General features: G+C 47.8%; 1 protein-coding gene and 1 pseudogene across 1 annotated transcript; one reads left to right on the top strand and one right to left on the bottom strand.

Moving 5' to 3' along the window:
* Positions 1-1,286: 1,286 nt before the first annotated feature.
* Positions 1,287-2,248, bottom strand: LOC134808024 (TAR DNA-binding protein 43-like; annotated as a pseudogene).
* A 516-nt stretch (positions 2,249-2,764) lies between these two features.
* LOC100614923 (uncharacterized) lies at positions 2,765-9,322 on the top strand. Its single transcript, NM_001302403.1, is given in 3 exon segments — positions 2,765-3,096; positions 6,615-6,741; positions 7,813-9,322. A coding segment is annotated over 1 exon segment (429 nt). The 5' UTR covers positions 2,765-3,096; positions 6,615-6,741; positions 7,813-8,873; the 3' UTR covers positions 9,303-9,322.
* Positions 9,323-25,130: the final 15,808 nt, after the last annotated feature.

The following is a 25,130-nucleotide window of genomic DNA, read 5'->3' as shown; positions in this document are numbered from 1 at the left end:
CAACGCCTTTACTTAGATTTTTGGTTTTTTTTTTTAAATCACTTTTATTTAAGCATTTCCAACAATGACAACTCTTATAAAAAGCATCCAAGCGCAGGACACAGAACTGCAGCAAACAGCATTCTTATGGGTAGCTAACAGACATTAGAACTTCTACCCTTCTTTGAGACACCAGAGTTCACTGCTGAACTCTGCTTCCAAGTCCTCCTGCAAAGCACACCACAAGCTCAGTCCATGTTCTCAGCCCGTCAGCTTCAGTTCACATTGCCACACTTACATATCAGTAACAGAAGAGAACACACACCATACAGCATTCACAGCAGTTGACAAAGGGGTAGGGGGAGTACAAGTATCATTTCACTTAACACGTTCAAATAAAGCGGGTTATCTAAGAACAAAAACTGAAAGTCTTCCAACAGATGTGGATGTCCTTTGAATGCAAAAAACATTCGTACATTATTTGCTATCATTGCTGTCTGCACACTGTCACCAAAGCCTCAGGATTGAGAAACACATCTCGCCAAGTTAAAAAATATCCGTTATGCACCACCAAGTCTCTGCACGTGCTCTCTCCTTTTCTCACTCATACTAGCCTTTCATGCCTCAGCACCACCGTCAATCCCACACAAGGTTTCAAAAGTTCAAACAGCCTTCTAGTTCCATATCACAGCCTTGCGTTCACAGCGTTGATACGACTCTATGAAATAAAGAGTAGCAGATAAAAATGGGACACCCACCGTCAAAGACTCGGCCTGTGATGTGTGATGACGAATTCTTGAATGAGAAGGCATGTAGACAGAAGTGTTCCTATGGCAGAATATTTACAGCACTACTTTCAATCAAGTGCTTCTTCCATAAACATTTGAAATGAGATGAACTGCAGAGATTAAATGAAGGTTTCATATTGTACTTTTGTATTTGAGGGGAGACAAGTGTTAAAAAACAAAACAAAAGAACCAAACTGTGACACCATGATCTTCTAAAAGGAGATTTTCTTAAGGAAAAAAATCCATATGGTGGGGCTCAAATTAAAACAAGGAATAAAGAATGTAGTTCTAATTCATGGCTTCCATTTTGAACAGGCAAAGAATTCACTTGACAAGTCCAGGGATAAAATATTACAGGAGAAACCTTCTGATATCAGTTGTAGTGTGTTGGTTTACCAATCAGGCAAACAGCAGTTCACTTTCAACCACTCAATATTTCAACCTTTCATGTAACAAAACTTATAAAATTCCTTTAGCTGTTCCTTTTTCTAAAGAAAAATGTCAAAAATACTGCTGAATATACTCCACACTGAAGAAACCAATTTTGAAAATTCTTAGTACATATGTATTTTACAATATACTTACCATGAGTTTAGAAAAATTTGAATTCCGACCATTCTATACCAACCAACCACAACCCCACTGTCTACGTTCCCAGCCAGAAGACTTAGAATCCATGCTTGAGCCAAAGCCTCCATTAAAACCACTGCCCGACCCTGCATTGGATGCTGATCCCCAACCAATAGCTGCACCAAAATTAGAACCACTACAAGAGTTATTTCCAGAACCGAAGGCCTGGTTTGGCTCCCTCTGCATGTTGCCTTGGCTTTGGTTACCATCCGATGGGCCTGGCTGCTTCGCTGGCTGGCTAACACGCCCATCGCACACCAGCTGCTCTGCAGCACTGCCCGGGGGGCAGCCATCATGGCTGGATTAATGCTGAACGCACCAAAGTTTATCCCACCACCCATATTACTACCTTGATTGTTTCCCAAACCAGCTCCACCCCCTCTACTCTTACCAAATCCACCCTGATTCCCAAAGCCACCTGGATTACCACCAAATCTTCCACTTCTTTCTGTCTATTGCTATTGCGCTTGGGTTCGGCATTGGATATGTGAACGCTGATTCCTTTCATCGAGTCCTCTCCACAAAGAGACCGCGCAATCTGATCATCTGCAAATGGAACAAAGGCAAAGGCCCTGAACGGCTTGGGGACGAAGACATCCATCACGTCCCCATACTGAGAGAAGAACTCCCGCAGCTCATCCTCAGTCATGTCCTCCGTACGGCGCCCCACAAACACTTTTCTGCTTCTCAAAGGCTCATCTTGGCTTTGCCGCACCATAAGAACGTCTCCAAAGGTACTACAGTACTCTTTCAGGTCCTGTTCAGTTGTTTTCCATGGGAGACCCAACACTATTAAATCGGACTGGTCTTTTCACTTTCACTGCTGATGAAGCTTCTGTCTCACCCATTTTTCTTTTGTTACCTTTCGGATAGTTGACAACATACACCGGATTTCTCCAGCCAGCATCGGGGGCATGCAGAATTCCTTCTACCAGCCGGACACCTCTCATACATTGAGACACCGGATTCCTGCAGCGAAGCCCACACGCCCCTGGAAACTGGGCTGTAACCGTGGACAGCAGCACTGTCCCATCGTCTTCCGATGGTATTTCAATGGGCTCATCGTTCTCATCTTCGGTTACCCGAATTTATTCAGACATCTTTTACTTTTCCACTAGGCCGCTGCTGGGAAGCCCGACAGGGACACCGAGGCAGCGACGGACCCAAGCGCCAGTGTTTTTTTGTTTGTTTGTTTTTTGTTTTTTAAAAGAGGCCACCACAAGTTGAGGCGGGACTACAACTCCCAGAGGCCGCCGCGGCCCGGAGGCCACCGCGGCCCGGAGGCCACCGCGGCCCGGAGGCCACCGCGGCCCGGAGGCCACGCCCCTTGGCGGCGAGCTCTGAGCCCTTTGCCGCATTTGACACTCGACATCCTCGTGCTTCTTAAAGCACTTGCCTTAACGATGAGCAACGGCATCCAACGGTGCCCGAGGGACTCGCGCTGCCCGTTAAGCAGCTTTGCGGTGGCGGAGGCTGGGCTGCCGTCTCTCCGACATCCCGGGACAGAGGAAGAGATGAAGGCTCTGCAGCCCCCGCCGCCCGATTTACGCTTGAGAAAGCGAAGGCGAGAGAGGTCGTCCAGCCCCTGGGGGCCCAGCCCTAGAGAGCGGGGCGCGGGCTGCGGGGCCCGGCGGCCTGGACGGCGGAGCGTTGAAAGCTCCCCCAGGGATAGGAAGTGCAGCCGAAATCAACGACTGAGGTCAGTGAAGGAGCGGACGCTTGAGGCCTTGGAGGGGAAGCAGGTTTCTCCAGGAGGGAACCCGGGCCTCCGCTTTGCTCAGCGCTCCCCTCGCGAATGTGTTGAGCACCTGTTATGTGCTGGGGGTACAGAGGTGAGACTCACAAGGCCCCTGCATTGTCTTTAAGATCAGCAAGACCCCGCAGAGAACCCAAATCCAACGCGCACTGCCCAGAGGCAGACACTGGCATTCCTTGATAGACGGTAGCCAGGGAAGCCCAGGTCTTACTAGATTATTGTCAGTACTGGGATTTGAATGTATCTGAGAGGAGGAGGGTTAAGGTTTAAGCTGTGGCTCAGAAGCCCCTCAGCTCTTCGTGGAATCTCCCAGGCTTTTCACTCTTGCATCCTCATGGAAAAATACTGCCCTCCCTGGGAAACCATGCTTTCTGTGCACACCTGCTCTGTTCCCATGTCGCTATACTACCTATTGACCTGTCAATGGATGATGACACTTGGGGTACTATCCTCTCTCCTCCAGATCTTGCCCCACCTTAACCTTGAAAGAATATTAAATGCGCCCTTAGACGTCAGGAACCATCCCTCAAACCTTGCCATTCCTCTCTGTTGAACCTGCTCCAAATCTTAAGTGCCAACCTCCATCTTATCCACTTTATCCTGGGGAACTTGTCCTCACACCCCGTTGAGGTTTCTTACTTATTGTCCTACTGTTTTCTTCACACTCCAGTTTCTTAAAAACAGTCTTCATTCTCATTTTCTTCATTTCCTCATCACCTGTTTGTCCCTAACAAAATTTCAGTATGGCTACATTTCCTGCCATTCTACTATAGAAAACTTCTGCCAGAGTCTCCAATGAACTCCTGATTGCCGAGTAGACTCTTCAGTTTTCTCACCCGAACTTTGCGGCATTTGATCCTCAACATCCTCATGCTTCTTAAAACATTGTTCTTGCCAGAGCACGGTGGCTCACACCTGTAATCCCGGCACTTTGGGAGGCTGAGTTAGGCAGATCGCTTGAGCCCAGGAGTTCAAGACCAGCCTGGGCAACATAGCAAGACTCCATCTCTACCAAAAATGCAAAAAATTAGCCAGACATGGTGGCCCGCACCTGTAGTCCCAGCCACTCGAGAGGCTGAGGTGGGAGTATCACTGGAGCCCGGGAAGTCAAGGCTGCGGTGAATTGAGATCACGCCAGTGTGCTCTGGCCTGGACAATGGGAGTGAGACCTTATCTCAAAAAATTGTTCTCTGTCTAGTTTTCTTGCTCTTCTTGTTCCACCATTCCTTCTCAGGTTCTGGCAGTGGCTCTTCACAACTGGATATTAAATGTTGTCTTTTTTTTTTTTTTTTTGAGACAGGTTCTCACTCTGTCTCAGGCTGGAGGCTGGAGTGCAGTGGTACGATCATGGCTCACTGCAACCTCGACCTCCCAGACTCAAGTGATCCTCCCACCTCAGCCTCCTAAGTAGCTGGGACTATAGGCGCGCATCACCATGCCTGGCTGATTTTTGTATTTTTTTTGTAGAGAGAGATGTTTGTAGTGTTGCCCAGGCTGGTCCAGCAATCCACCTGCCTCACTCCCAAAGTGCTGCGGTTATAAGCATGAGCCACCGTGCCCGGCGAATATTGTCTTCTTAAATATTGTGCCCCACATTTCTTTGCTAGGCCCTCTTCTCTAGCTTCTAGGCTGTAATCTGTATGATCTCCATGGCTTCGCCTGCTGTGCTACCAGCTGCAAAATCTATTTCCGGCCCAGCCCTCTCTGGAGCTCTCATAGAGTTTATCCAAATGCCCCTGGCTGTCGCCTCTCAGGAATCCCACAGGTTCTGCAACAAGTTCAAATGTGAACTCAGCTTTCCAACAAAACCTGCGCCTCCCTTCATGTTCTGGATCCTTGAGAGCAACAAGGTCATCAGTCCTTCAGGCTGGAAACCAGACGGTCCATGGAGACACCTCCCTGGAGCCCTGCCTGGGCAACCTTGACCTCCCAGGTTCCAGGGGACAGTGGAGTCCTGCAGGTAGCGTCCAGGAACTGGCAATCCCGCCACTTCAACAGGTTGAACGAACAAGAGGATGAGTCTTAGACATCCCTTTCCCCCTGTCCGGCTCCTGCATTCGTAGTTCAGGTTCTTGGCTGTCACCTGGAGAATGGCAGTGGTCATTAAGAAAACCCCCACCTTGAAGGTCACGCCCTGAGCTTCAGTCTTTTCAAAAGCCCAACACTGCAGATTCTCAAAGAATAGTAGGCCTGGTCCTCACGTGGGCCAACTCAGAACTTACTGACTGCCTCCACGCCCCCTCCGCCACCTTCTGTCTCCATGCCCTTGCCAGATATTTGGTTTGCTGCATGGCCAAAGCTGCTGCTCTGCCCTCTGCATGCCTCCAGGTTTGGCTCAGATAGACTGCCTGCCTGAAGCCTTTCCTGGTCACCCCTGGTTTTATGCAGTTTCCAAGGCTTCTTTTATTTCCCTGATGGCATAGTCCAGATAATGTTTGCTTGTTCATTCCACAGTTGTTAACTGGAGGCCTGCTCTTTGTCAGGCATTCTTCTAGTTGCTGGAGACAGACAGCATTTCTTCTCAAGTTTATGCTGTTATGGGCAGATAGGCTGTTGGGTTGTTGTTGTCTTTTTTTTTTTTTGAGACAGAGTTTGTGCTTTGTTGTCCAGGCTGGAGTGCAGTGGCACGATCTCCGCTCACTGCAACTTCCTCCTCCTGGGTTCAAGTAATTCTTCTGCCTCACCCTCCCAAGTAGCTGGGATTATAGGCGCCCGCCGCCACACCCAGCTAATTTTTGTATTTTTAGTAGAGACGAAGTTTCACCATGTTGGCCAGGCTGGCCTCGAACTCCTGACCTCAGGTGATCCACCTGCCTCAGCCTCCCAAAGTGCTAGGATTACAGGCGTGAGCCACCACGCCCAGCCTGTTGTCTCTTGATCCTTGAATACGCAGTCTCTGTCTTGTCTGTATTCCTGCCTCTATTTTCTCTCCCTCCCTCTTTATCTCTTAAACCATTGTCTCTTCATCCACATCGTGGGAATGGCAGTAGTACCTACTTGTTCTGAGGGTTGAATGAAGTAGCGTGGAAAGCCGCTTTCTCAGTGCCTACTGTTGGTTGGAATTCCCTTTCTCTTTGTTTCCACCTCGCTCTCTTTGCGTCTTCATCCTCCCCTGCCTTCATATCCTTCCGTTCCCCATCTCACCAGCTCTCTCTTCCTCTCTCTGGCTCCCTTCCTCTCTCCTCTCTTCCCTGTCTCTCTGCCTCTCTCTGTTTCTTTCATTCTCTCGTCCCTGTTTCTGTCTCTTCCTCCAACCCACTTTTGCTGGGCTTTCCCTGCCTCTGCCCCGCCTTGCCTTCTTTGTCTTTCTCTAGCCTCCCTCTGCCTCTACCTCCCTGTCAGATGAGAGCAGGTGACTCCCCTGATGCTTCCTGCCCCTTCCCTGGCAGTGGGTGTGGAGGGGGTGACTGCCCAGCTTCTGCAGCGCCAGCGACTTCCTCCACCTTGTTCCCGCCCTGCAGGGTCTGAGCACCTCCCTCATGACCTCCCTCATGCAGACAGAGCCCTGGCTCCCATGTTCACCACGCTGAGAAAGACCTGCGGGGGACAGCAGGAGGACAGCCGGGGAATGGGCCCGCACTTGCCCAGGTGAGTGCTGTGGGGAGTCAGGCCAGCCCTGTGGAGAAGGCCGCTGGAAAGGGGGAACTGATGCTGCCATTCCTTATAAAAAGGGGCACCCAGTCCATGTAGCTGAGGACCAGCACCAGGCAGGATCTTTAATGGGACTCTGGGCTTTGTTAAAGGGCCACAGGCTTGTTTAGGGAGGTGGGGACAGAGTCAGGAGGGAGAAGTACCACTTCTCCTGGGAGCGGCACATGGCATGGAGCAAAATAGCCCTGGGGCACGCCCTGAGCCCAGCCCTATTTTTCTAGCTAAGGATCAGGTGAGAACCCCCAGACCTCTAGCGCCTCTCAGGAGCCTGGCTGCTGGCTGGTTCCTCTTCCAGAAGTCCATGCAGATCCTGTCCTCTGGCTTTGCCTTGCCTAAGACCCAGTCTGCACCAAGGCTGAGTCCCTGGACTTCTGGAGAGAGAGGGCTGTCCCTTTGTGCCGTACAAGTACAGTGTGTGGGCGCCTCCCCCGGGCCCTGCACAGGTTCTGTGGCACCGGCAGCATGCGGGAAGGTGGGAGGAGGCACACCCTGCCTTTGGGAAGCTGAGAACAGATCCCTGGGGGCAACCTGTGCCCCTGTAACCAGGAGGAGTCTCAATAGGAAATTTTAGCTGCTCCTGGTGGAGCAGGGCCTCTGTCTTAAGGAGAGTGGAATTTCCGAGGGACAGACATTTCCTGACCATTTGTGTATAGGAATCAAGGCAATGAGAGAACAATCAACAGGGCATGGGAGATGAGAAAAAGGTGAGATGACCTCTGACAGGCAGGCTCCTGAAGGAAGGCTTCCTGGAGGAGGTGGCATGTGAGCCCTGCAGGACAGGTAGAGGTTGGAGGATGAGACAGAGGAGGGGGGCTTGCCTTTCAGACCCCAGGCGCCACCATGCTCCCCATCTTGACTTGGGAATTTCCCAGTGACAGGGCAGGAGTGAAGCGCAGGGCCTTCCCACTGCTGGGAATTTGGCTGTGTTGGCGCGTGGGGTCTGCCCTGGGGTGCGTGCTGCCTTCGCTAGCTTCACCCCATTTCCCTCTCTCCCCTTCTTACCATCAGAGGCAGAGCTCGTGCATGCCCGACCTCGCTCCTCACGGCTCCCTGGGCAGCAGCGCCCTGGCAGTTGGAACTGGAAGGCTTATCAGAGTCCACGCAGCCCCACCGCCCTCCCCACTCTCGGGGGGGGGGCATCGGGGGACAGGGCCAGGGCAGGGAGGAAGACAGGGCCCGGCTCACCCCACAGCTCAGCCCATGAGGGTGCGCAGAGCAGGGCTGGCAGGAGTGGGCCACTCCACACCCAGTCCTGTTGAAGAGAAAGAACAGAAATAGGGAACAGAAAGTTGTCGATTGCTGTGTAACAAATCGCCCGCAGTTTAGCGCCTTCAAACAAACGTAACTCCACAGTGTCTGTGGGTCAGACATCCAGGCCCGGTGAAGGGGCCTCTGCCTCAAGGTCCCTCCCGAGGCCTCAGTCAGGGCCCGGCCGGACTGTGAGTGGATTGCACGCTCCGTGCGGGGAGGCTCGGCTTCTCTGCTGGCCCCGCGCCTGTGGGCGGGATTCAGTTCCTCATGGGCTATTAGAGTGAGGGCCTCGATCTTTTCTGCTGTTTGGCTGGAGGCCTCGCTCAGTTCTCTGCTGCACGGACCTTTCCTTGGCACAGCTCCCACATAGCTGAGCAAGCCGCGAAGGCGGGCTCCTGCAGCCGAAGGGAATTCTCCCCTCTTTCTGCTGTGTTCTGTTTGTGTAGGTTCAGCCCCGGGGAGGAGGTTCCACAGGACAGACAGACCAGGAGTTGGGGGAGTTGGGGGCGTTGAGGGCCATCTCACAGGCTGCCCACCACAGCCCCCACGCAGCCACCTGTCTCTGTGTTCTTGCCACTGTCCCTACCCTCCAGGAGTGGGTCTGGTCTCATCAGGGAGGGCAGCGCTCTCTTCACTCTGTCCTTACTCTGGTGTTTCACTGTGATTTTAAAAACTGAAACTGCAATTGTTACCCCTTGACATAGCTGCACCCTGAGAGGGCCTCTGCGACGCCCCTCCTTCTCTTAAGCCTTTCCAAGCTGTCTGACGATTTTTAAATCCCATTTCCTGAGTGACACAGAGCATCTTTTCTTAAGCTTATGAGTGACTTATTTGTGTTTTCCTCAAAGCTAGAGGGGACCCCCAATCTGTTTGTTTCCAGAGGCCCTGATGGTATCGTCTTGGGAGTGGAGGAACCTGAGGGAAAAGCCCAGGGGCGAGTCAGGGGAGAGCTCTGCCCTGGTGCCCTTGCACGTATCCACATGGGCCACAGCTGCACCCGGCTCTCAGCAGAGGGCATCGCCATGCTCCTGGGCACAGCCGGGCCCTCTCGCCTCCCTGCAGCTCCTGATGCCTACCAGGCTCCGCTGAGGTCACCTTGGGCACTTAGCGTGGCTGCAGCTCTTTGCAGCCCCGTGTCCTGTCATCCATGTGGCCGTCATGTGGTCACTTTTGGGCATTGCCCTGCGCAAGGTCCATGGGGACTGGGCACCTTTGGCCATTCTTTCTTTGGTTGTCTGTGCAAGTAATAAACTAAATCTGAAAAGGTCTTCAATTTATTCACCGGCCAATCTGTCAGCCTTGGCCTTGCCTTGTGCTTGACAGAGTGGAGGGGAAAGGAGGACAGACTCGGTGGGGGGCGGGGTGGGTGAGGAAGTCCCGGGCCAGGCACCCCCTGTTTTGAGGATGCTCCGTGTCTCCCCTCGCCCAGTGCCACATTCTGCTCTCTGCTCCTTCTTTCCACAACTTGATCCATCCCCCGTAAGGCTTGGCCACTTCTCCCTCAGGATACTGTGTTTTACCCCAGCCGCCCACCTGGAGAGCCTCCGAGGGGTCGCGGGCGCTCCTCCGGGGCCTGCCGGCATCTGAAGCAGAGGAGCAGAGGCCTAGACCTCCCTTCGCCCCCAACACCTGGCGATGGACATTTGCCGGCTCTCAGCAGCGATGCGTGAATTTTACATTGTGCATCTGGATATATACCCACCACCTGAGTGTACCATTCACATGTTACTGGACTTTGTCACATCTAGTTAATCCTCCCTGCTTTGATCCATTTTATTTTTTATGCATTTCCAAGTAAATTATAGACCTCAGGCGGCTTCCCTAACACTCCAGTGCGCACATCGTTACAGTCCATTTGCCACCGGGTTTTCCTTTGGATGGAAAGCTTGGCGTTCAGTGCGATGCCCTGCTCACGAGTGAATACCTGCTGAGTTTTGACAAGTGTGTGCTGTTTGTGCCTCAAACCCTTCTCAAGGTCCTGAGCGTGGCCATCAGAAGGTTCCCTCGCACACCTTCCAACCAGTGCCCTCCCGTGCAGGAGAGTGATGCTGGAGCCTGAGGCAAGAGGAAAAAAATGTGTTTTGTGTGTGTGTGTGTTTTTTGTTTCTTTTCTTTCTTTCTTTTTTTTTTTTTTTTTTGAAACGGAGTTTTGCTCTTGTTGCCCAGGCTGGAGTGCAGTGGCGCAATCTCGGCTAACTGCAACCTCCGCCTCCTGGGCTCAAGCGATTCTCCTGCCTCAGCCTCCCAAGTAGCTGGGATTACAGGCATCCACCACCACGTCTGGCTAATTTTTTATATTTAGTAGAGACAGGGTTTCACCATGTTGGTCAGGCTGGTCTCAAACTCCTGACATCAGGTGACCCACCTGCCTTTGGCGTCCCAAAGTGCTGGGTGGGGTTACAGGCATGAGCCACTGCGCCTGGTCGAAAAATGTGTTTTTCAATGTTAATTTTTTTTTCACAATGTTTCAGTAAGTGGAAAATAAAAAAAAAATTGGGAAGTGTGTATATTAAAACTCAAATATTTTAAGTTTAAATATTTTACTTATACAAAAACGGTAAGTTTACTCTCCTTACTTAAATGCAAACAAACTCGTGAATATTTCTAAAATCTACTATCTCGTTTTTCAGTTGAGAGAATTGTCATGTGAATTTCTCTTGACCAAGTGATGATCTTAAATAATTTTTCACTAACTTCAGCTGATCGAAATTTCTTTTGAAGATGCCACCGTGGCTGGGCACAGTGGCTCATGCCTGTAATCCCAGCACTTTGGGAGGCCGAGGCGGGTGGATCACGAGGTCAGGAGATTGAGACCATCCTGGCTAACAGTGAAACCCCGTCTCTACTAAAAATACAGAAAATTAGCCGAGCATGGTGGTGGGCGCCTGTATTCCCAGGTACTCGGGAGGCTGAGGCAGGAGAATGGCGTGAACCCGGGAGGCGCTGCTTGCAGGGAGCCGAGATTGCGCCACTGCACTCCAGCCTGGGCGACAGAGCGAGACTTCGTCTCAAAAAAAAAAAAAATGCCACCGTGACTGGTAGTATTAAAAAGCTTCTCATGCTGGGTGCGGTGGCTCATGCCTGTAATCCCAACACTTTGGGAGGCCAAGACCAGAAGATTGCTTGAGCCTGGGAGTTCAGGGACCAGACTGGGCAACAACGTGAGACCCTGTCTCTGCAAAAAATTAAAAAATTAGCCAGGTGATCACGCCGCTGCACTCTAACCTGGGTGACAAAGCAAGACTCTGTCTCAAAAAAACAAAAAAAATTCAGTGTTTACAAATATCTTTAGTTTGTGAAGTGCCTTGGTTGCATTTGATCTTGATCTCCGCGGGGAATCCGTGTGTGTTTTTAATGTAGTTTTTTTAAACAGATGTAAGAATATTGAATTCACACACAAACACAAACATACAACACTAAAACAAGTCGTCACATTTCATTTCACAGAAGCAGAATTTTTGCATATCAATTATGAGCACAGCGGTTTGGGGCTGCGGTGAGCTGTGTTCATGTCACTGCTCTCCAGCCTGGGCAACAAAGTGAGACCCTATCTCTTTAAAAAAAAATTATGAGCCGAGGAAGACACAATTTGGCATAATCATTTTTGGAGGGTCATGGTAGCTTATACACCCTTGTATAACCTGCCATAGTTGTTCCATGATCTTATCCCTGGCCACAAGCGTGTTTTATGTTAACACCTTTTTCCAATCTCTAATTTCATAAGCTAGACCTAGTTTTTTCTTTGATTTCTGTAAAGTCAATGCAACTTCTTTTACTGTTAATGGCATTATTCTTCATGTGGGTGTGCTCATAGTCTGACACACTTGTTCACAATCGGCTACATCTGGTGCACAATCAAAAGTAAGGGGCTGGGCTTGGTGGTTTCTGCCTGTAATCCCAGGACTTCGAGAGGCAGAGGCAGGAGGCCGTGAGTTCAAGACAAACCTGGCAAATAGAACAAGACCCCATCTCTTTTAAAAAATTAAATTTTTCTTAAAAAGCAGGGTGTCAGATGTGGTGGCTTGTGGCTGTAATCCTAGTGCTTTAGGAGGCTGAGATGAGAGGATTGCTTGAGGAGGCGGAGCTGAAGTGAGCTATGATTACTCCAGCCTGGGTGACAGAATGTGACCCTGTCTTTTTAAAAATGGAAGCAAAAGTATTTGCTTCTTTCATTCTTGATAATATCTCAAATCAAATATAATTTTCTAGTAGTAGTACACATTTGCTTTAATGTTATTAGGCACAACATCCTTTTTTATTTTATTCTTTTGGAGACAGAGTTGTGTTCTGTTGCCCAGGCTGGAGTGCAGTGGCAAGATCATAGCTCACTTTAACCTTGAACTTCTGGGCTCAAGCAATTCTCCTGCATAGCTAGGACTAGAGGTGTATACCCCAATACCTGGCATTTTTTTTTTTTAGAGTGGGTCTTGCTATGTTGCCCAGGCTGATCTGGAACTCTTGGCCCCAAGTGATCCTCTCACCTTGGCCTCCCAAAACAGTGAGATTTCAGGCATGAGCCATGGCTCCTGGTTCCCTTTTTGTATGGTTAGCTATAAATTCACCTAAAGTTAATAACATGCCACCATTTGGGCCTCCAGTAATTTCTTGTGATCCCCTAAGATGTAAAATATTTTTTGCCTAACATGTAATATCTAAAATCACTCAAAATAATCTATTTTTGTTTCACTTATTTTATGGTATTCTGCAAAGCATCATTTATTAAACTGTCAATCTGAATATTTTCAAAAGACACTTTCATTTTAGAAAAGCATCACATGAGCCAGGTGCAGTGGCTCACTCCTGAAATTCCAGCTGCTTGGGAGGCTGAGGTGGGAGTGATGCAGTGGCCGCTCCAGACGGCCTGCCGCTGCCAGGAGCCGGGGACCAGCAGGAGCCCTGCCCCTTCTGAGCTGGGGCAGGAGCAGCTCCCCGGTGCCGCTGCAGCTGCCCAAACCGCGGCTGCCAACCCGGGCCTCCCGCTCCACGGAGCAGGCAGGAACCTCACCGGCCCCTTCCCTGCCCAGCGGCGGCTGCCCAAACCGCGGCTGCAGACTCAGGCATCCCTGCACTCTTGGGGGCCCGGGAAGACCCTCCTCCCCTCACAGGCCCAGAGGTGCCTGCTCCCACTGCCTGGCCTCTCCCTGTTCCTGGTGCCTGCTCCAATCTCAGAGCAAAGTCGGGGCTGAGCCCTGGTGCCATGAACGGCAGCAGAAGGCAGACAGATTCCTGGGCAAAAGAGGACGGGTCCTTGGTGAGGCCCTACCTTCAGGCCAGGGAGGGCCTGAAGGTTGGGGGCCAGGCTGCCAGTCCCGGAGCACTGGAGTGGGAACTTGTGATGCTTTCTCCGGGCTGCCCATGGCTGCCCCGGGACCAATCAGCATGCACTTCCTCCCCTTTAAGGCCAATAAAAACCTTGGCTCAACCAGAGCTGAGCAGATGGGAAAACCAGCCGCAGAGAGGAGCTACCCTCTCTGCTGAGAGTTTCAGAGACCTGCAGAGACCTTGGGACTACCGGTTGCAGAGAGGAGCAACCCACTCCAGGGCCTCTTCTCTGCTAGGAGCTGGGCAGACACTGGGACAATCCCCCTGCAGAGAGGAGTCACCAGGGCTTCCTTTCTGCTGAGAGATGAACACTCAACAGGACGACTTGCTTACAGAGAAGAGCTACCCACTGCGGGGCTCCTTCAGGCTGTTCTAACAGTCAATAAAGCTCCTCTTTGTTCACCCTCTGCTTGTCTGCGTATCTCATTCTTCCTGGACGCAGAACGAGAACTCGGGCAAAGGTGCCACTGGCCACAGAGGTTTCCAGTCATAAAAGTGACACCCCAAAGATCCTGTAACAGGAGGATCACTTGAGCCCAGGAGTTTGAGGCCACAGATGCAGTGAGCTATGATTGATTGCATCACTGCATTCAACCTGGGTGACAGAGAAAGACCCTGTCTCAGAAGAAGACAAAAAAGAAAGCCTCACAATAAAACAAAATTTTCACGGTCACAAATTCTGTTTAACTGTTTCCAATCTTTGGAAACTTTTTTTTTTCTTTAGTTGCAAAAGTTTGATTTTATTGCATTGCTGCGGAAAAGTATGCATGAAAAATAAGGACAATTTTTTTTGGAATACATGAGCAGTCACAATGAATTCATTTGCCATTAGAATATTGAAGAAAAATGTTTTGTCAGGTGCAGTGGCTCATGCCTATAATCTCAGCAATGCAGAGGATCCCTTGAGGCCAGGAGTTCAAGACCAGCCTGGGCAACTTAGTGAGATGCCCCCTCCCCACTGCCCCATTTCTGAAACAAAAAAAGAAAAGAAAACAAGAAAACTCTAGAAATGTCCATTGTGTGAAGTAGATTCCCTAAAATCTAAATCTTTTCCTTTGTGATCTATTCAGGTATGTGCTCTATTCAGATCATTTTTACTTCATGACAAAGTAGCAGCCACAGTGGATAATTATTGCAATTCATTTGAAATGGCATCTTCTCACTTTTTTTTTTTTTTGAGATGGAGTCTCACTCTTGTCACCCAGGCTGGAGTGCAGTGGCACAATCTTGGCTCACTGCGACCTCCGCCTCCCGGGTTCAAGCAGTTCTCCTGCCTCAGCCTCCTGAGTAGCTGGGATTACAGGCATGCGCCACCACACCCGGCTAATTTTTGTGTTTTTAGTAGAGACAGGGTTTCACCATGTTGGCCAGGTTGGTCTTGAACTCCTGACCTCAGGTGATCCGCCTGCCTTGGCCTCCCAAAGTGCTGGGATTACAGGCATGAGCCACTGTGCCTGGCTGGCATCTTCTCACTTTTTTGCTCAAACTTATGTTCACTAGTTACTGAAACCTGTAAAATTTCTCTTTAATGTTTTGAAGCAGATCCTTTAGTTAGCTGACTTTGATGACAACTCTGTTCTGATAATATCAACATTAGAGGACTCAGTCATTTTCAGTAGCCAAAATACTGTATTTCTAGCCAAACTTATAGTTGTTTCCTATAATTGTTATATATTTCTGCAAGTATTTTTATTCTTCTCCTGAACATTGTACCTCTTGGTTTTTTATTTCTTATTTATTTTTATTTTAAAAAATTATTTTGTTGAGAGAATCTTGTCCAGGCTGGTCTCCAACTCTTGGCCTCAAGCAATCCTCCTGCCTTGGCCTCTCAAAGTACTGGCATTACAGACATGAGCCACTGCATTCAGCCACTTGGCTTTTTAGATACTGAAACCTCCACCTCCCAGGCTCAAGCAATCCTCCCACCTCAGCCTCCCAAGTAGCTGGGACTACAGGTGCATGCCACCATGTCTGGCTAATTTTTGTATTTTTTTTGGTAGAGTTGGGGTTTCTCCACGTTGCCCAGCCTGGTCTCCAACTCGGGAGCTCAAGTTATCTGCCTGTCTTGGCTTCCCAAGTGCTGGGATTACAGATGTGAGTAACCATGCCCAGTCTCAATACCATATTTATCTAAAAACTATTAGTATGAATTTAAAGTATATTTTAATATAGTATTTCATTGTGGAAATTATAATATTGATTTACATTAATTAACTTAATATGAATTGTAATATTTAACAAGTAGGTGTACATAAAATTTTGTATCAAAAATACAGAAATCTCTGGTGTGTACTGAGTGTAAAAGAAAAAAATACAGAAGCCAGTTGGTGGGAATGAAAAACGGTGTAGTCACTATGGAAAACAGTTTAGTGGTTCTTCAAAACACTACACATAGAATTATCATATGACCCAGAAATTCCACTCCTAGGTATATACCCAAAAGAATTGAAAACGGGCTGGGTGCGGTGGCTCACGCCTGTAATCCCAGCACTTTGGGAGGCCAAGGCGGGTGGATCACTTGAGGTCAGGAGTTCAAGACCAGCCTGGCCAGTATGGTGAAACCCTGTCTGTACTAAAAATACAAAAATTAGCTGGCCATGGTGGTGGGTGCCTGTAGTCCCAGCTACTTGGGAGGCTGAGGCCGAAGAATCTCTTGAACCTGGGCGGTGGAGGTTGCAATGAGCTAAGATTGCAATCTCAGCTTGCTGCAACCTCTGCCTCCCAGGTTCAAGCAATTCTCCTGCCTCAGCCTCCCAAGTAGCTGGAATTACAGGCACCCACCACCACGCCCGGCTAATTTTTGTATTTTTAGTAGAGATGGGGTTTCACCATGTTGGTCAGGCTGCTCTCAAACTCCTGACCTTGTGATCCACCCACCTCAGCCTCCCAAAGTGCTAGGATTACAGGCGTGAGCCACCGCGCCTGGCCTCAATCTTTCAATAACATTTTCGTCTCTCTTTTTAAGCACTCATCAACAACCTCGAGGCCCATCGAGGCTCTACTAACAGTCTTCTCAAGGCCATTCCAGCCTTTGCCTGATGCCCAGTCCCAAAGACAATACCATATGTTTTGGGTTGGGTTTTTTTTGTTTTGTTTTGTTTTTTAGGCAATATCTCATTCTGCTGCCCAAGCTAGAGTGCAGTGGTGTGATCATGGCTACCTATAGTCTCAGCCTCCCGGGTTCAAGCAAACCTCCCATCTCAGCCTCCTGAGTAGCTAGGAACGCAGCATGCACCACCATGCTGGCTGATGTTTTTAGTTTTATAGAGATGGGGGTCTCGCTGTGATGCCTAGGTGTCTCAAACTCCTGGGCTCAAGCAGTCCACTAACCTTGGCCTCCCAAAGTGTTGGGATTACAGGTGTGAGTCACCATGCCCAGCCTGTTTTGAGTCTTTGACGTACCCACTCTGGGTACCAAATTTCTCTTCCAGTTACTATTGTGTAACAAATTACCTCCAAATTTAGCAGCTTCAAAAAAGCAAGGGTGCTTTGTTTTTTTTTGTTTTTGTTTTTGTTTTCTTTTTTTTCTCGTGGTTTTGTAGGTCAGGAATTCACAAAGGGCTTAGCTGGGCAGGCCTTCCTGGAGGTCACTCAGGAGGTTGTAGTCAGATGTTGGTTGGGGAGGTGGAGCATGATGGCCAAATAGAAGCCTCAACCCATCATTCTCTCCACAGGAATGCCAAATTCTGCAACTATCTACACAGAGAAGTATCCCCCATAAGAAGCAAAAATCAGGAATCAGGTGAGCAATCACAGTACCTGGTTCTAACCTCGTATCACTGAAAGAGGCAATGAAAAGGGTAGGAAAGACAGTCTTGAATTGCCAACAACCCCCCTGGCCAGTGCCCCCAGAAATAGCTGGCCATGTAGCATGGAGAGACAATCTGTGCCCTTGGAGGGGAGAGAACACAGTGATTGTGGGACTTTGCATTGGCACGCAGTGCTGCCAACACTGGGCAGAACTCAGCTGGCAACCATGGAGGGAGCAATTAAACAAGCCTTGGCCAGAGGGGAATCTCTCATCCCAGCAGTTGGAACTTGAGATTCAGCAAGCCTTGCCACTGCGGGCTGAAGTGCTATGGGATCCTAAATAAACTTAAAGGCAGTCTAGGTTACAAGGACTGTAACTCCTAGGCAAGTCCTACTGCTGTGCTGGGCTGAGAGCCAGTGGACATGGGGGACACACAGCCTAGTGAGACACCAGATGGTGCAGCTAAGGGAGTGCTTGCATCACCCCTCCCCCAACCCCAGGCAGCACAACTCACAACTCCAAAAAAGACCCCTTTGTTCTGCTTGAGGAGAGGAGAGGAAAGACTAAAAAGGACTTTGTCTTGCAACTTGGATACCAGCTCAGCCACAGTAGGATAGGGCACCAGGCAGAGTCATGAGGCCCTCATTCCAGGCCCTAGCTCCCGGATGACATTTCTAGACACACCCTGGGCCAGAAGGGAACTCACTGCCTTGAAGGGAAGGACCCAGTCTTGGCAGGATTCATCATCTGCTGATGAAAGAGCCCTTGGAATCTGAATAATCAGCAGTGGTAACCAGGTAGTACAGCCATGGGCCTTGAGTGAGACTCTGAGACATGCTGGTTTCAGGTGTGACCAGGACATTCACAGCTGTGGTGGCTATGAGGAGGGCCTCCTACTGCTTGAGAAAAGCAGAGGGAAATGTAAAGGGGACTTTCTCTTGAACTTAGGTACCAGTTCAGCTACAATGGGGAAGAGCACCAAGCAGGCTCTTGGGGTCCCTGATTCCAGGCCTTGGCTTGAGATGGCATCTCTGGACCTACCTGGGCCAGAGGGGAGCCCACTTCCTGAAGGATGAGTTCCAGGGCTGGCAGCATTCACCACAAGCTAACTGAAGAGCCCTTGGGCTTTAAATAAACATCAACGGCAGTACCCTCTGTGGGCCTGTGGTGGTGGTGGACATAAGAAGAGACTCCTCTGCCTGGGGAAGAGTGGGAAGGACTTTGTTTGGTGGTTTTGGCACCAGCTCAGCTGCAGTAGTATAGAGCAACAGTAGATTTCTATGGTTTCTGCTTCCAGACCCCGGATCCCAGGACTCACCTGGGGCCTGGGGGAATTTGCAATCTCAAGGGAAGGACACAAGCCTGGCTTGCATTGCCACCTGCTGATCATAGAGCCCTAGGGCCTTGAGTGAACACAGATGGTAGCTAGGTAGCAGTTATAGCAGGCATCGGGCAAGAACCAGTGCTGTGCTGGCTTCAGATCTGACCCAGTACACTCCCAGTGGTGGTGGCCACAGGGGTGTTTGTGTTACCTTTCCCCAGCTCCAGGCATCTCAACACAGAGTGAGAGACTTTGTTTGGGAAAAAGTAAGGGAAGAGAACAAGAGTCTCTACCTGGTAATCCAGGGAATTCTTCCAGATCTTAGATCCTCTACGAGTCTGCAAGAACCACAGTGTTACTGGGCTTGGAGTAGTACCTAATGCAGCTACAGCTGCAGTGACCAAAAACATAGATCACAACACCTAAGTCTCGTCAAATACCTGGAAAGCCTCCCCAAGAAGGACAGGTACAAACAAACCCAGAATGCGAAGACTACAATAAATACCTAACTATTCAATGCCTAGACACTGATGAACATCCATAAGCATCAAGACCATCCAGGAAAACATGACCTCACTAAACGAACTAAAAAGGCACCATAGACCAATCCTGGAAAGACAGAGATATGTAAGCTTTCAGACAGATAATTCAAAGTAGCAATTTTTTAGGAAACTCAAAGAAATTCAAGATAACACAGAAAATGAATTCAGAATCCTATCAGATAAATTTAACAGAGAAGTTGAAACAATTAAAAAGAAGCAGAAATTCTGGAGTTGAAAAATACAGTTGACATACTGAAGAAGGTATCAGAGTCTCTTAATAGCAGAACTGATCAAGCGGAAGAAAGAATTCGTGAGCTTGAATACAAGCTATTAGAAAATACAGTCAGAGGAGACAAAAGAAAAAAGAATGAAACAGAATGAAGAATGCCTAAAAGATCTAGAAAATAGCTTCAAAAGGGCAAATGTCAGAGTTATTGTCCTTAAAGAGGAGGTAGAGAGAGAGATAGGAGTAGAAAGCTTATTCAAAGGGATAATAACAGAGAAATTCCCAAACCTAGAGAAAGATATCAATATTCAAGTATAAGAAGGTTATAGAACACTAAGCAGATTTAACCCAAAGTAGACTACCTCAAGGCATTTAATAATCAAACTCCCAAAGATCAAGGATAAAGAAATGATCCTAAAAACAGCAAGATAAAAGAAAACAAACAACATACAATGAATCTCCAACATGTCCGGCAGCAGACTTTTCAGTGGAAACCTTACAGGCCAGGAGAGAGTGGCATGATATATTTAAAGTACTGAAGAAAAAAACAAAACAAAACAAAAAAACAACCTTTTACCCTAGAATAGTAAATCTGGTGAAAATATCCTTCAAACACGAAGGAGAAATAAAGACTTTCCCAGACAAAGAAAAGCTGAGGTATTTCATCAACATCAGACCAATCCTACAAGAAATGCTAAAGAGAGTTCATCAATCCCTTTTGTTGAAAGAAAAGAACAGTAATGAGCAATAAGAAATCATCTGAAGGCACAAAACTCACTGGTAATAAAAGGAAGACAGGACTGGGTGTGTTGGCTTATGCCTGTAATTCCAGCACTTTTGGAGGCCAGAGTGGGAGGACTGCCTGAGTCCAAGAGTTCAAGACTAGCCTGGACAACAAAGCAAGAGCCCATCTCTACAGAAAAATAAAAAAATTAGTCAGATGTGATATCACACACCTGTAGTCCCAGCTACTCAGGTGGTTGAGACAGGAGGGTCACTTGAGCCCAAGAGGTCAAGGCTGCAGTGAGCCATGACTGCACCACTGCACTCCAGTCTGGAAAACAGAGCAAGACTGTCTCCAAAAAAGGGTGTGGGGGAGACAGGAAGGAGGGAAAGAAGGAAGAGAAAACCAAAAGCAGCTAGAACACAACAAAATGGCAGGAGTATGTCCTTACTTATCAATAATAACATTGAATGTAAATAGACTAAACACTCCAATCAAAAGACACAGAGTGGCTGAATGGATTAAAAAACAAGATCAAATGATCTGTTGCCTACATAAAACACTATTCACCTATAAAGACACACATAGACTGAAAATAAAAGGATGGAAACAGATATGCATGGAACCGAAAAAAGAGCAGGAGTAGTGATACTTAGATAAGACGAATTGCAAGACAAAAACTATAAAAAGAGACAACATCACTATATAATGATAAAGGGGTCAACTCAGCAAGAGGATATAGCAATTGTAAATATATATGTACCCAACATGCAGCATGCAGATCTATAAACCAAACATTATTAGTGCTAAGGACAGTGATAGATTGCAATACAATAACAGCTGGAGGCCAGGCATGGTGGCTCACACCTGTAATCCCAGCACTTTGGGAGGCTGACGCAGGCAGATCACCTCAGGTCAGGAGTTCGAGACCAGCTGGACCAACAGGGTGAAACCCCATCTCTACTAAAAATACAAAATTATCTGGGCGTGGTGGCACATGTCTGTAATCCCAGCTACTCAGGAGGCTGAGGCAGGAGAATCGCTTGAACTCAGGAGGCGGAGGTTGCAGTGAGCCAAGATCACAGCACTGCACTCCAGCCTGGGCAACAAGAGCAAAACTCCATCTCAAAAAATAAAAATAAATAAAAAATAAAAAAACAACAGATGGAGACTTCAACACCCCACTTTCAGCATTGGACAGATCATCTGAAGAGAAAATCAACAAAGAAACATCACACTTAATCTGCACTACAGACCAAATGGACCTAATAGATATTTATAGAGAATTTAATCCAACAGTTTCAGAATATATTCTTCTCCTCAGCACATGGATCATTCTCAAGGATAGATCACATGTTAGGCCACAAAACAAGAATTAAAGCAGTCAAAGAAATTGAAGTAATGTCAAGTATCTTCTTTGACCCTAACGGAATAAAACTAGAAATCAATAACAAGGGGAATTCTGGAAACTAGACAAACACATGGAAATTAAACAATATGCTCCTGAATGACCAGTGGATCAATGATGTGATTAAGAAGGAAATTGAAAAATATCTTGAAAGAAATGATAGTGGAAATACAACATACCAAAACCTATAGGATACAGCAAAAGCAGTACCAAGAGGGAATTTTATAGTTATAAATGCCTTCATTAAGAAAGAAGAAAAACTTCAAGCTGGGGGCAGTGGCTCATGCCTATAATCCCAGAACATTGGGAGGCCAAGGCGGGTGGATCACTTGAGGTCAGGAGTTCAAGACCAGCCTGACCAACACAGTAAAACCCCATCACTACTAAAAATACAAAAAAAAGCCAGGCATGATGGTAGCCACCTGTAATCCCAGCTACCTGGGAGACTGAGGCACAAGAATTGCTTGAACCTGGGAGATGGAGACTGCAGTGAGCCGAGATCATGCCACTGCACTCCAGCCTGGGCGACAGAGCAAGACTCTGTCTCAAAGAAAGAAAGAAAGAGGCCGGGCACAGAAAGAAAGAAAGAGGCTCACGCCTGTAATCCTAGCACTTTGGGAGGCTGAGGCGGGTGGATCACGAGGTTAGGAGATCGAGACCACGGTGAAACCCTGTCTCTACCAAAAATACAAAAAATTAGCTGGGCGCAGTGGCGGGTGCCTGTAGTCCCAGCTATTTGGGAGGCTGAGGCAGGAGAATGGTGTGAACCCAGAAGGCGGAGCTTGCAGTGAGCCGAGATCGCGCCACTGCACTCCAGCCTGGCGACAGAGTGAGACTCCGTCTAAAAAAAAAAAAAAAAAAAAAGGAAAGAAAGAAAGGAAGGAAGAAAGACTTCAAATATCAAATAAAGAACCTAGTGATGCATCTTAAAGAAAAGCAAGAGCAAACAAAAGCCAAAGTTAGTACAAGAAAGGAAACAATAAAGATCAGAACAGGAAGAAATGAAATTGAAATGAAGAAGACAATACAAAAGATCAATGAAGTAAAAAGTTGGTTTTTTGAGGCTGGGTGCAGTGGCTCACACCTATAATCCCAGCATTTTGGGAGGCTGAGACAGGTGGATCACTTGAGGTCAGGAGTTTGAGACCAGCCTGGCTAACATGGCAAAAAATCCCATCTCTACTAAAAATACAAAAATTAGCTGGGCATGGTGGCGGGCACCTGTAATTCCAGGTACTCAGGAGGCTGAGGCAAGAGAATCGTTTGAACCCGGGAGGCAGAGGTTGCAGTGAGCTGAGATCACGCCACTGCACTCTAGCCTGGGCAACAGAGTGAGACTCTGTCTCAAAAAAAAAAAAAAAAAAGAAAGAAAAAAAAAAAAGAAAAAGTTAAATTACACAAGAGCCCCAGAAAAATCCTGCCCTCTTCTTATCACGCCTCACTGAAGCTATGCTAAAATATACCAATTTGGACCCAGAATCTAGAGAAGGTCAAACTTTTTCTACCTCCAATTTATTTCCCAGATATCCAGAAAAAAATTACAAAAACTAGAGGGTCCCCAGACATCTCGGTGGGACCTCCTAAATGCAGCCTTCTGTGTCTTTAACAGAGACGAGGAACCAAAAATTCAAAAAGACAAGTATCTCCATTTAAAATACCAGATGCTCAGCTCTGCTGTCCAAAAGTCAATCACACAAAAGCCTCCCGATAACCCAAAAGGAAACTCTGCCACCTTTCTGGGAGTCTGTTTCCGATGTGGCAACCCTGGACACTGGGCAAAGGCTTGTCCTAACCCCCAGCCCTCCACCAAGCCATGCTCAACTTGTGGTCTTTGGGGACACTGGAAAATGGACTGCCCCCAATGGGGACACCTTCCCCATTCGGTGTGGCTCATAATGAAGTCCCCCAGCCATCCACAGGAGGAAATCTCTTCACTGCTGGTGCTGACAGCAGAGGACTGAAGGTACCCGGGATTCTTCGCCCCCATGTCTAGTGAGTCCATAGAACCCAGAGGGTAATTGGGACTGTATCTGGTAAGATTATTTCCTTTCTTTTGGATAATGGGGCTAGCCTATTGGTATTAACTGACTACAAGGCCCGTTAGAACATTCATCCATTTTTGTGTTGGTATGAAGGGCATACAAGAAACCCCATATAAAACACCACCTCTATACTGCTCATTTCAGGGAGTCATCCTCACTCACTCTATTTTGGTCATTCCTCACTGTCCCACTCCCTTATTAGGAAGGGATATTCTACACAAACAGGGGGAATCATTCATTTATCGGCCCTACACCAAAGACACCCTTATTTATTATTATGTCAAGAACAGAAGCCCTCCTCAGACACTCCACATCAAACAGACTTAAATCTCAAATTTCTCAGCCATGTAAACCCCTTCATATGGAATGCTGACTTCCCCATAATAGCTACCCACCATTCTCCAACCCAAATTTCATTGAAGAATCCTAAGCACTATATAGTGTTTCCAACATTGTCCCCTCAACCCTGATGGATTGCAGGGACTCAAGCCCATCATATCCTGATTTTGGGTGCCAGTATTTTAATCCCCACCCATTCTCCCCACAATACTCCTATTCTTCCAGTTAAAAAACCAAACAGCTCCTATAGACTGGTCCAGGATTTGTGACAAATCAACTCCGCTATTATTCCTGTTTGTCCCGTTGTCCCAAACCCCTACACCCTCCTATCACGAATTCCTCCCAACACTAGCCACTCCTCTGTATTAGACCTCAAAGATGCCTTTCTTACTATCCCTGTACATCCCTTCTCTCAAAACCTTTTTGCTTTCACTTGGACTGATCCTGACACAGGCTACTCCCAACAACTCACCTGGACTGTCCTCCCCCAGGGGTTTAGGGACAGCCCTCACTATTTCGGTCAGGCACTTCAATTAGACCTCTCCCAACTACCTCTACAACCCAGCATTTTGCTTCAATATGTGGATTTACTCTTTTGCACCCCCTCCCTAGAATACTGTATTCTACACATCACCAAGCTTTTACATTTTTTGGCTGAATGTGGGTACTGAGTATCCAAAAGAAAAGTTCAAAAATTTCATACCCAGGACTTATCATAACTCCAAATTCTGTCAGCACGAAAGCAAGCTGTTCAACAAATCCCATTTCCTAAAACAAAAAGGGACTTACTTTCCTTCTTTGGATTAGTGGGATATTTCCAAATATGGATAGCAAATTTTGCCATTGTTGCTAAATCCCTTTATGAACACACAAAAGAAAATTTTGACCAACTCCTCACTCCCACCCCAGATCTTTATCATGCTTTCTCTCACCTAAAATGTGTGTTATTACAGGCCCCCACTCTAGGCCTTCCAAACCCCCTAAGACCTTTTAATCTGTATTTACACAGTTCTTATAATCAGGCCCTTGGTCTATTAGCCCAACTCATGGCAAACTCCCTCCAACCAGTGGTATATTTTTCAAAACAACTAGACCCCATTTATAAAACCTGGCCCCCTTGCTTAAACATTTTGGTCACAACAGCAGCAATAATTATCCCTGAGGCACAAAATCTCATGTTTTATGAACCTCTTCAGGTATTTTCTTCTCATAGTCTACAAGATATGCTCAGCCACAAGGTGCTCACCTCCAGCTCATCCTCTCGCAGGCAAGCCCTACTTTCAACTCTCCTTCAACCCTCTATCTCTCTTCATAGATGCTCCCTGACTAACCCCGCCACTCTTTACCTTCAACCCCAATTCTAGACCCCGACCAACACTCATGCTCTGATCTAACGGAAA

Source organism: Pan troglodytes, chromosome 13 (assembly GCF_028858775.2).
Source record: "Pan troglodytes isolate AG18354 chromosome 13, NHGRI_mPanTro3-v2.0_pri, whole genome shotgun sequence".
Classification (NCBI taxonomy): domain Eukaryota; kingdom Metazoa; phylum Chordata; class Mammalia; order Primates; family Hominidae; genus Pan; species Pan troglodytes.
Note: the sequence above shows the minus strand (reverse complement) of the source record. Positions and strands in the feature narration are given on the sequence as shown.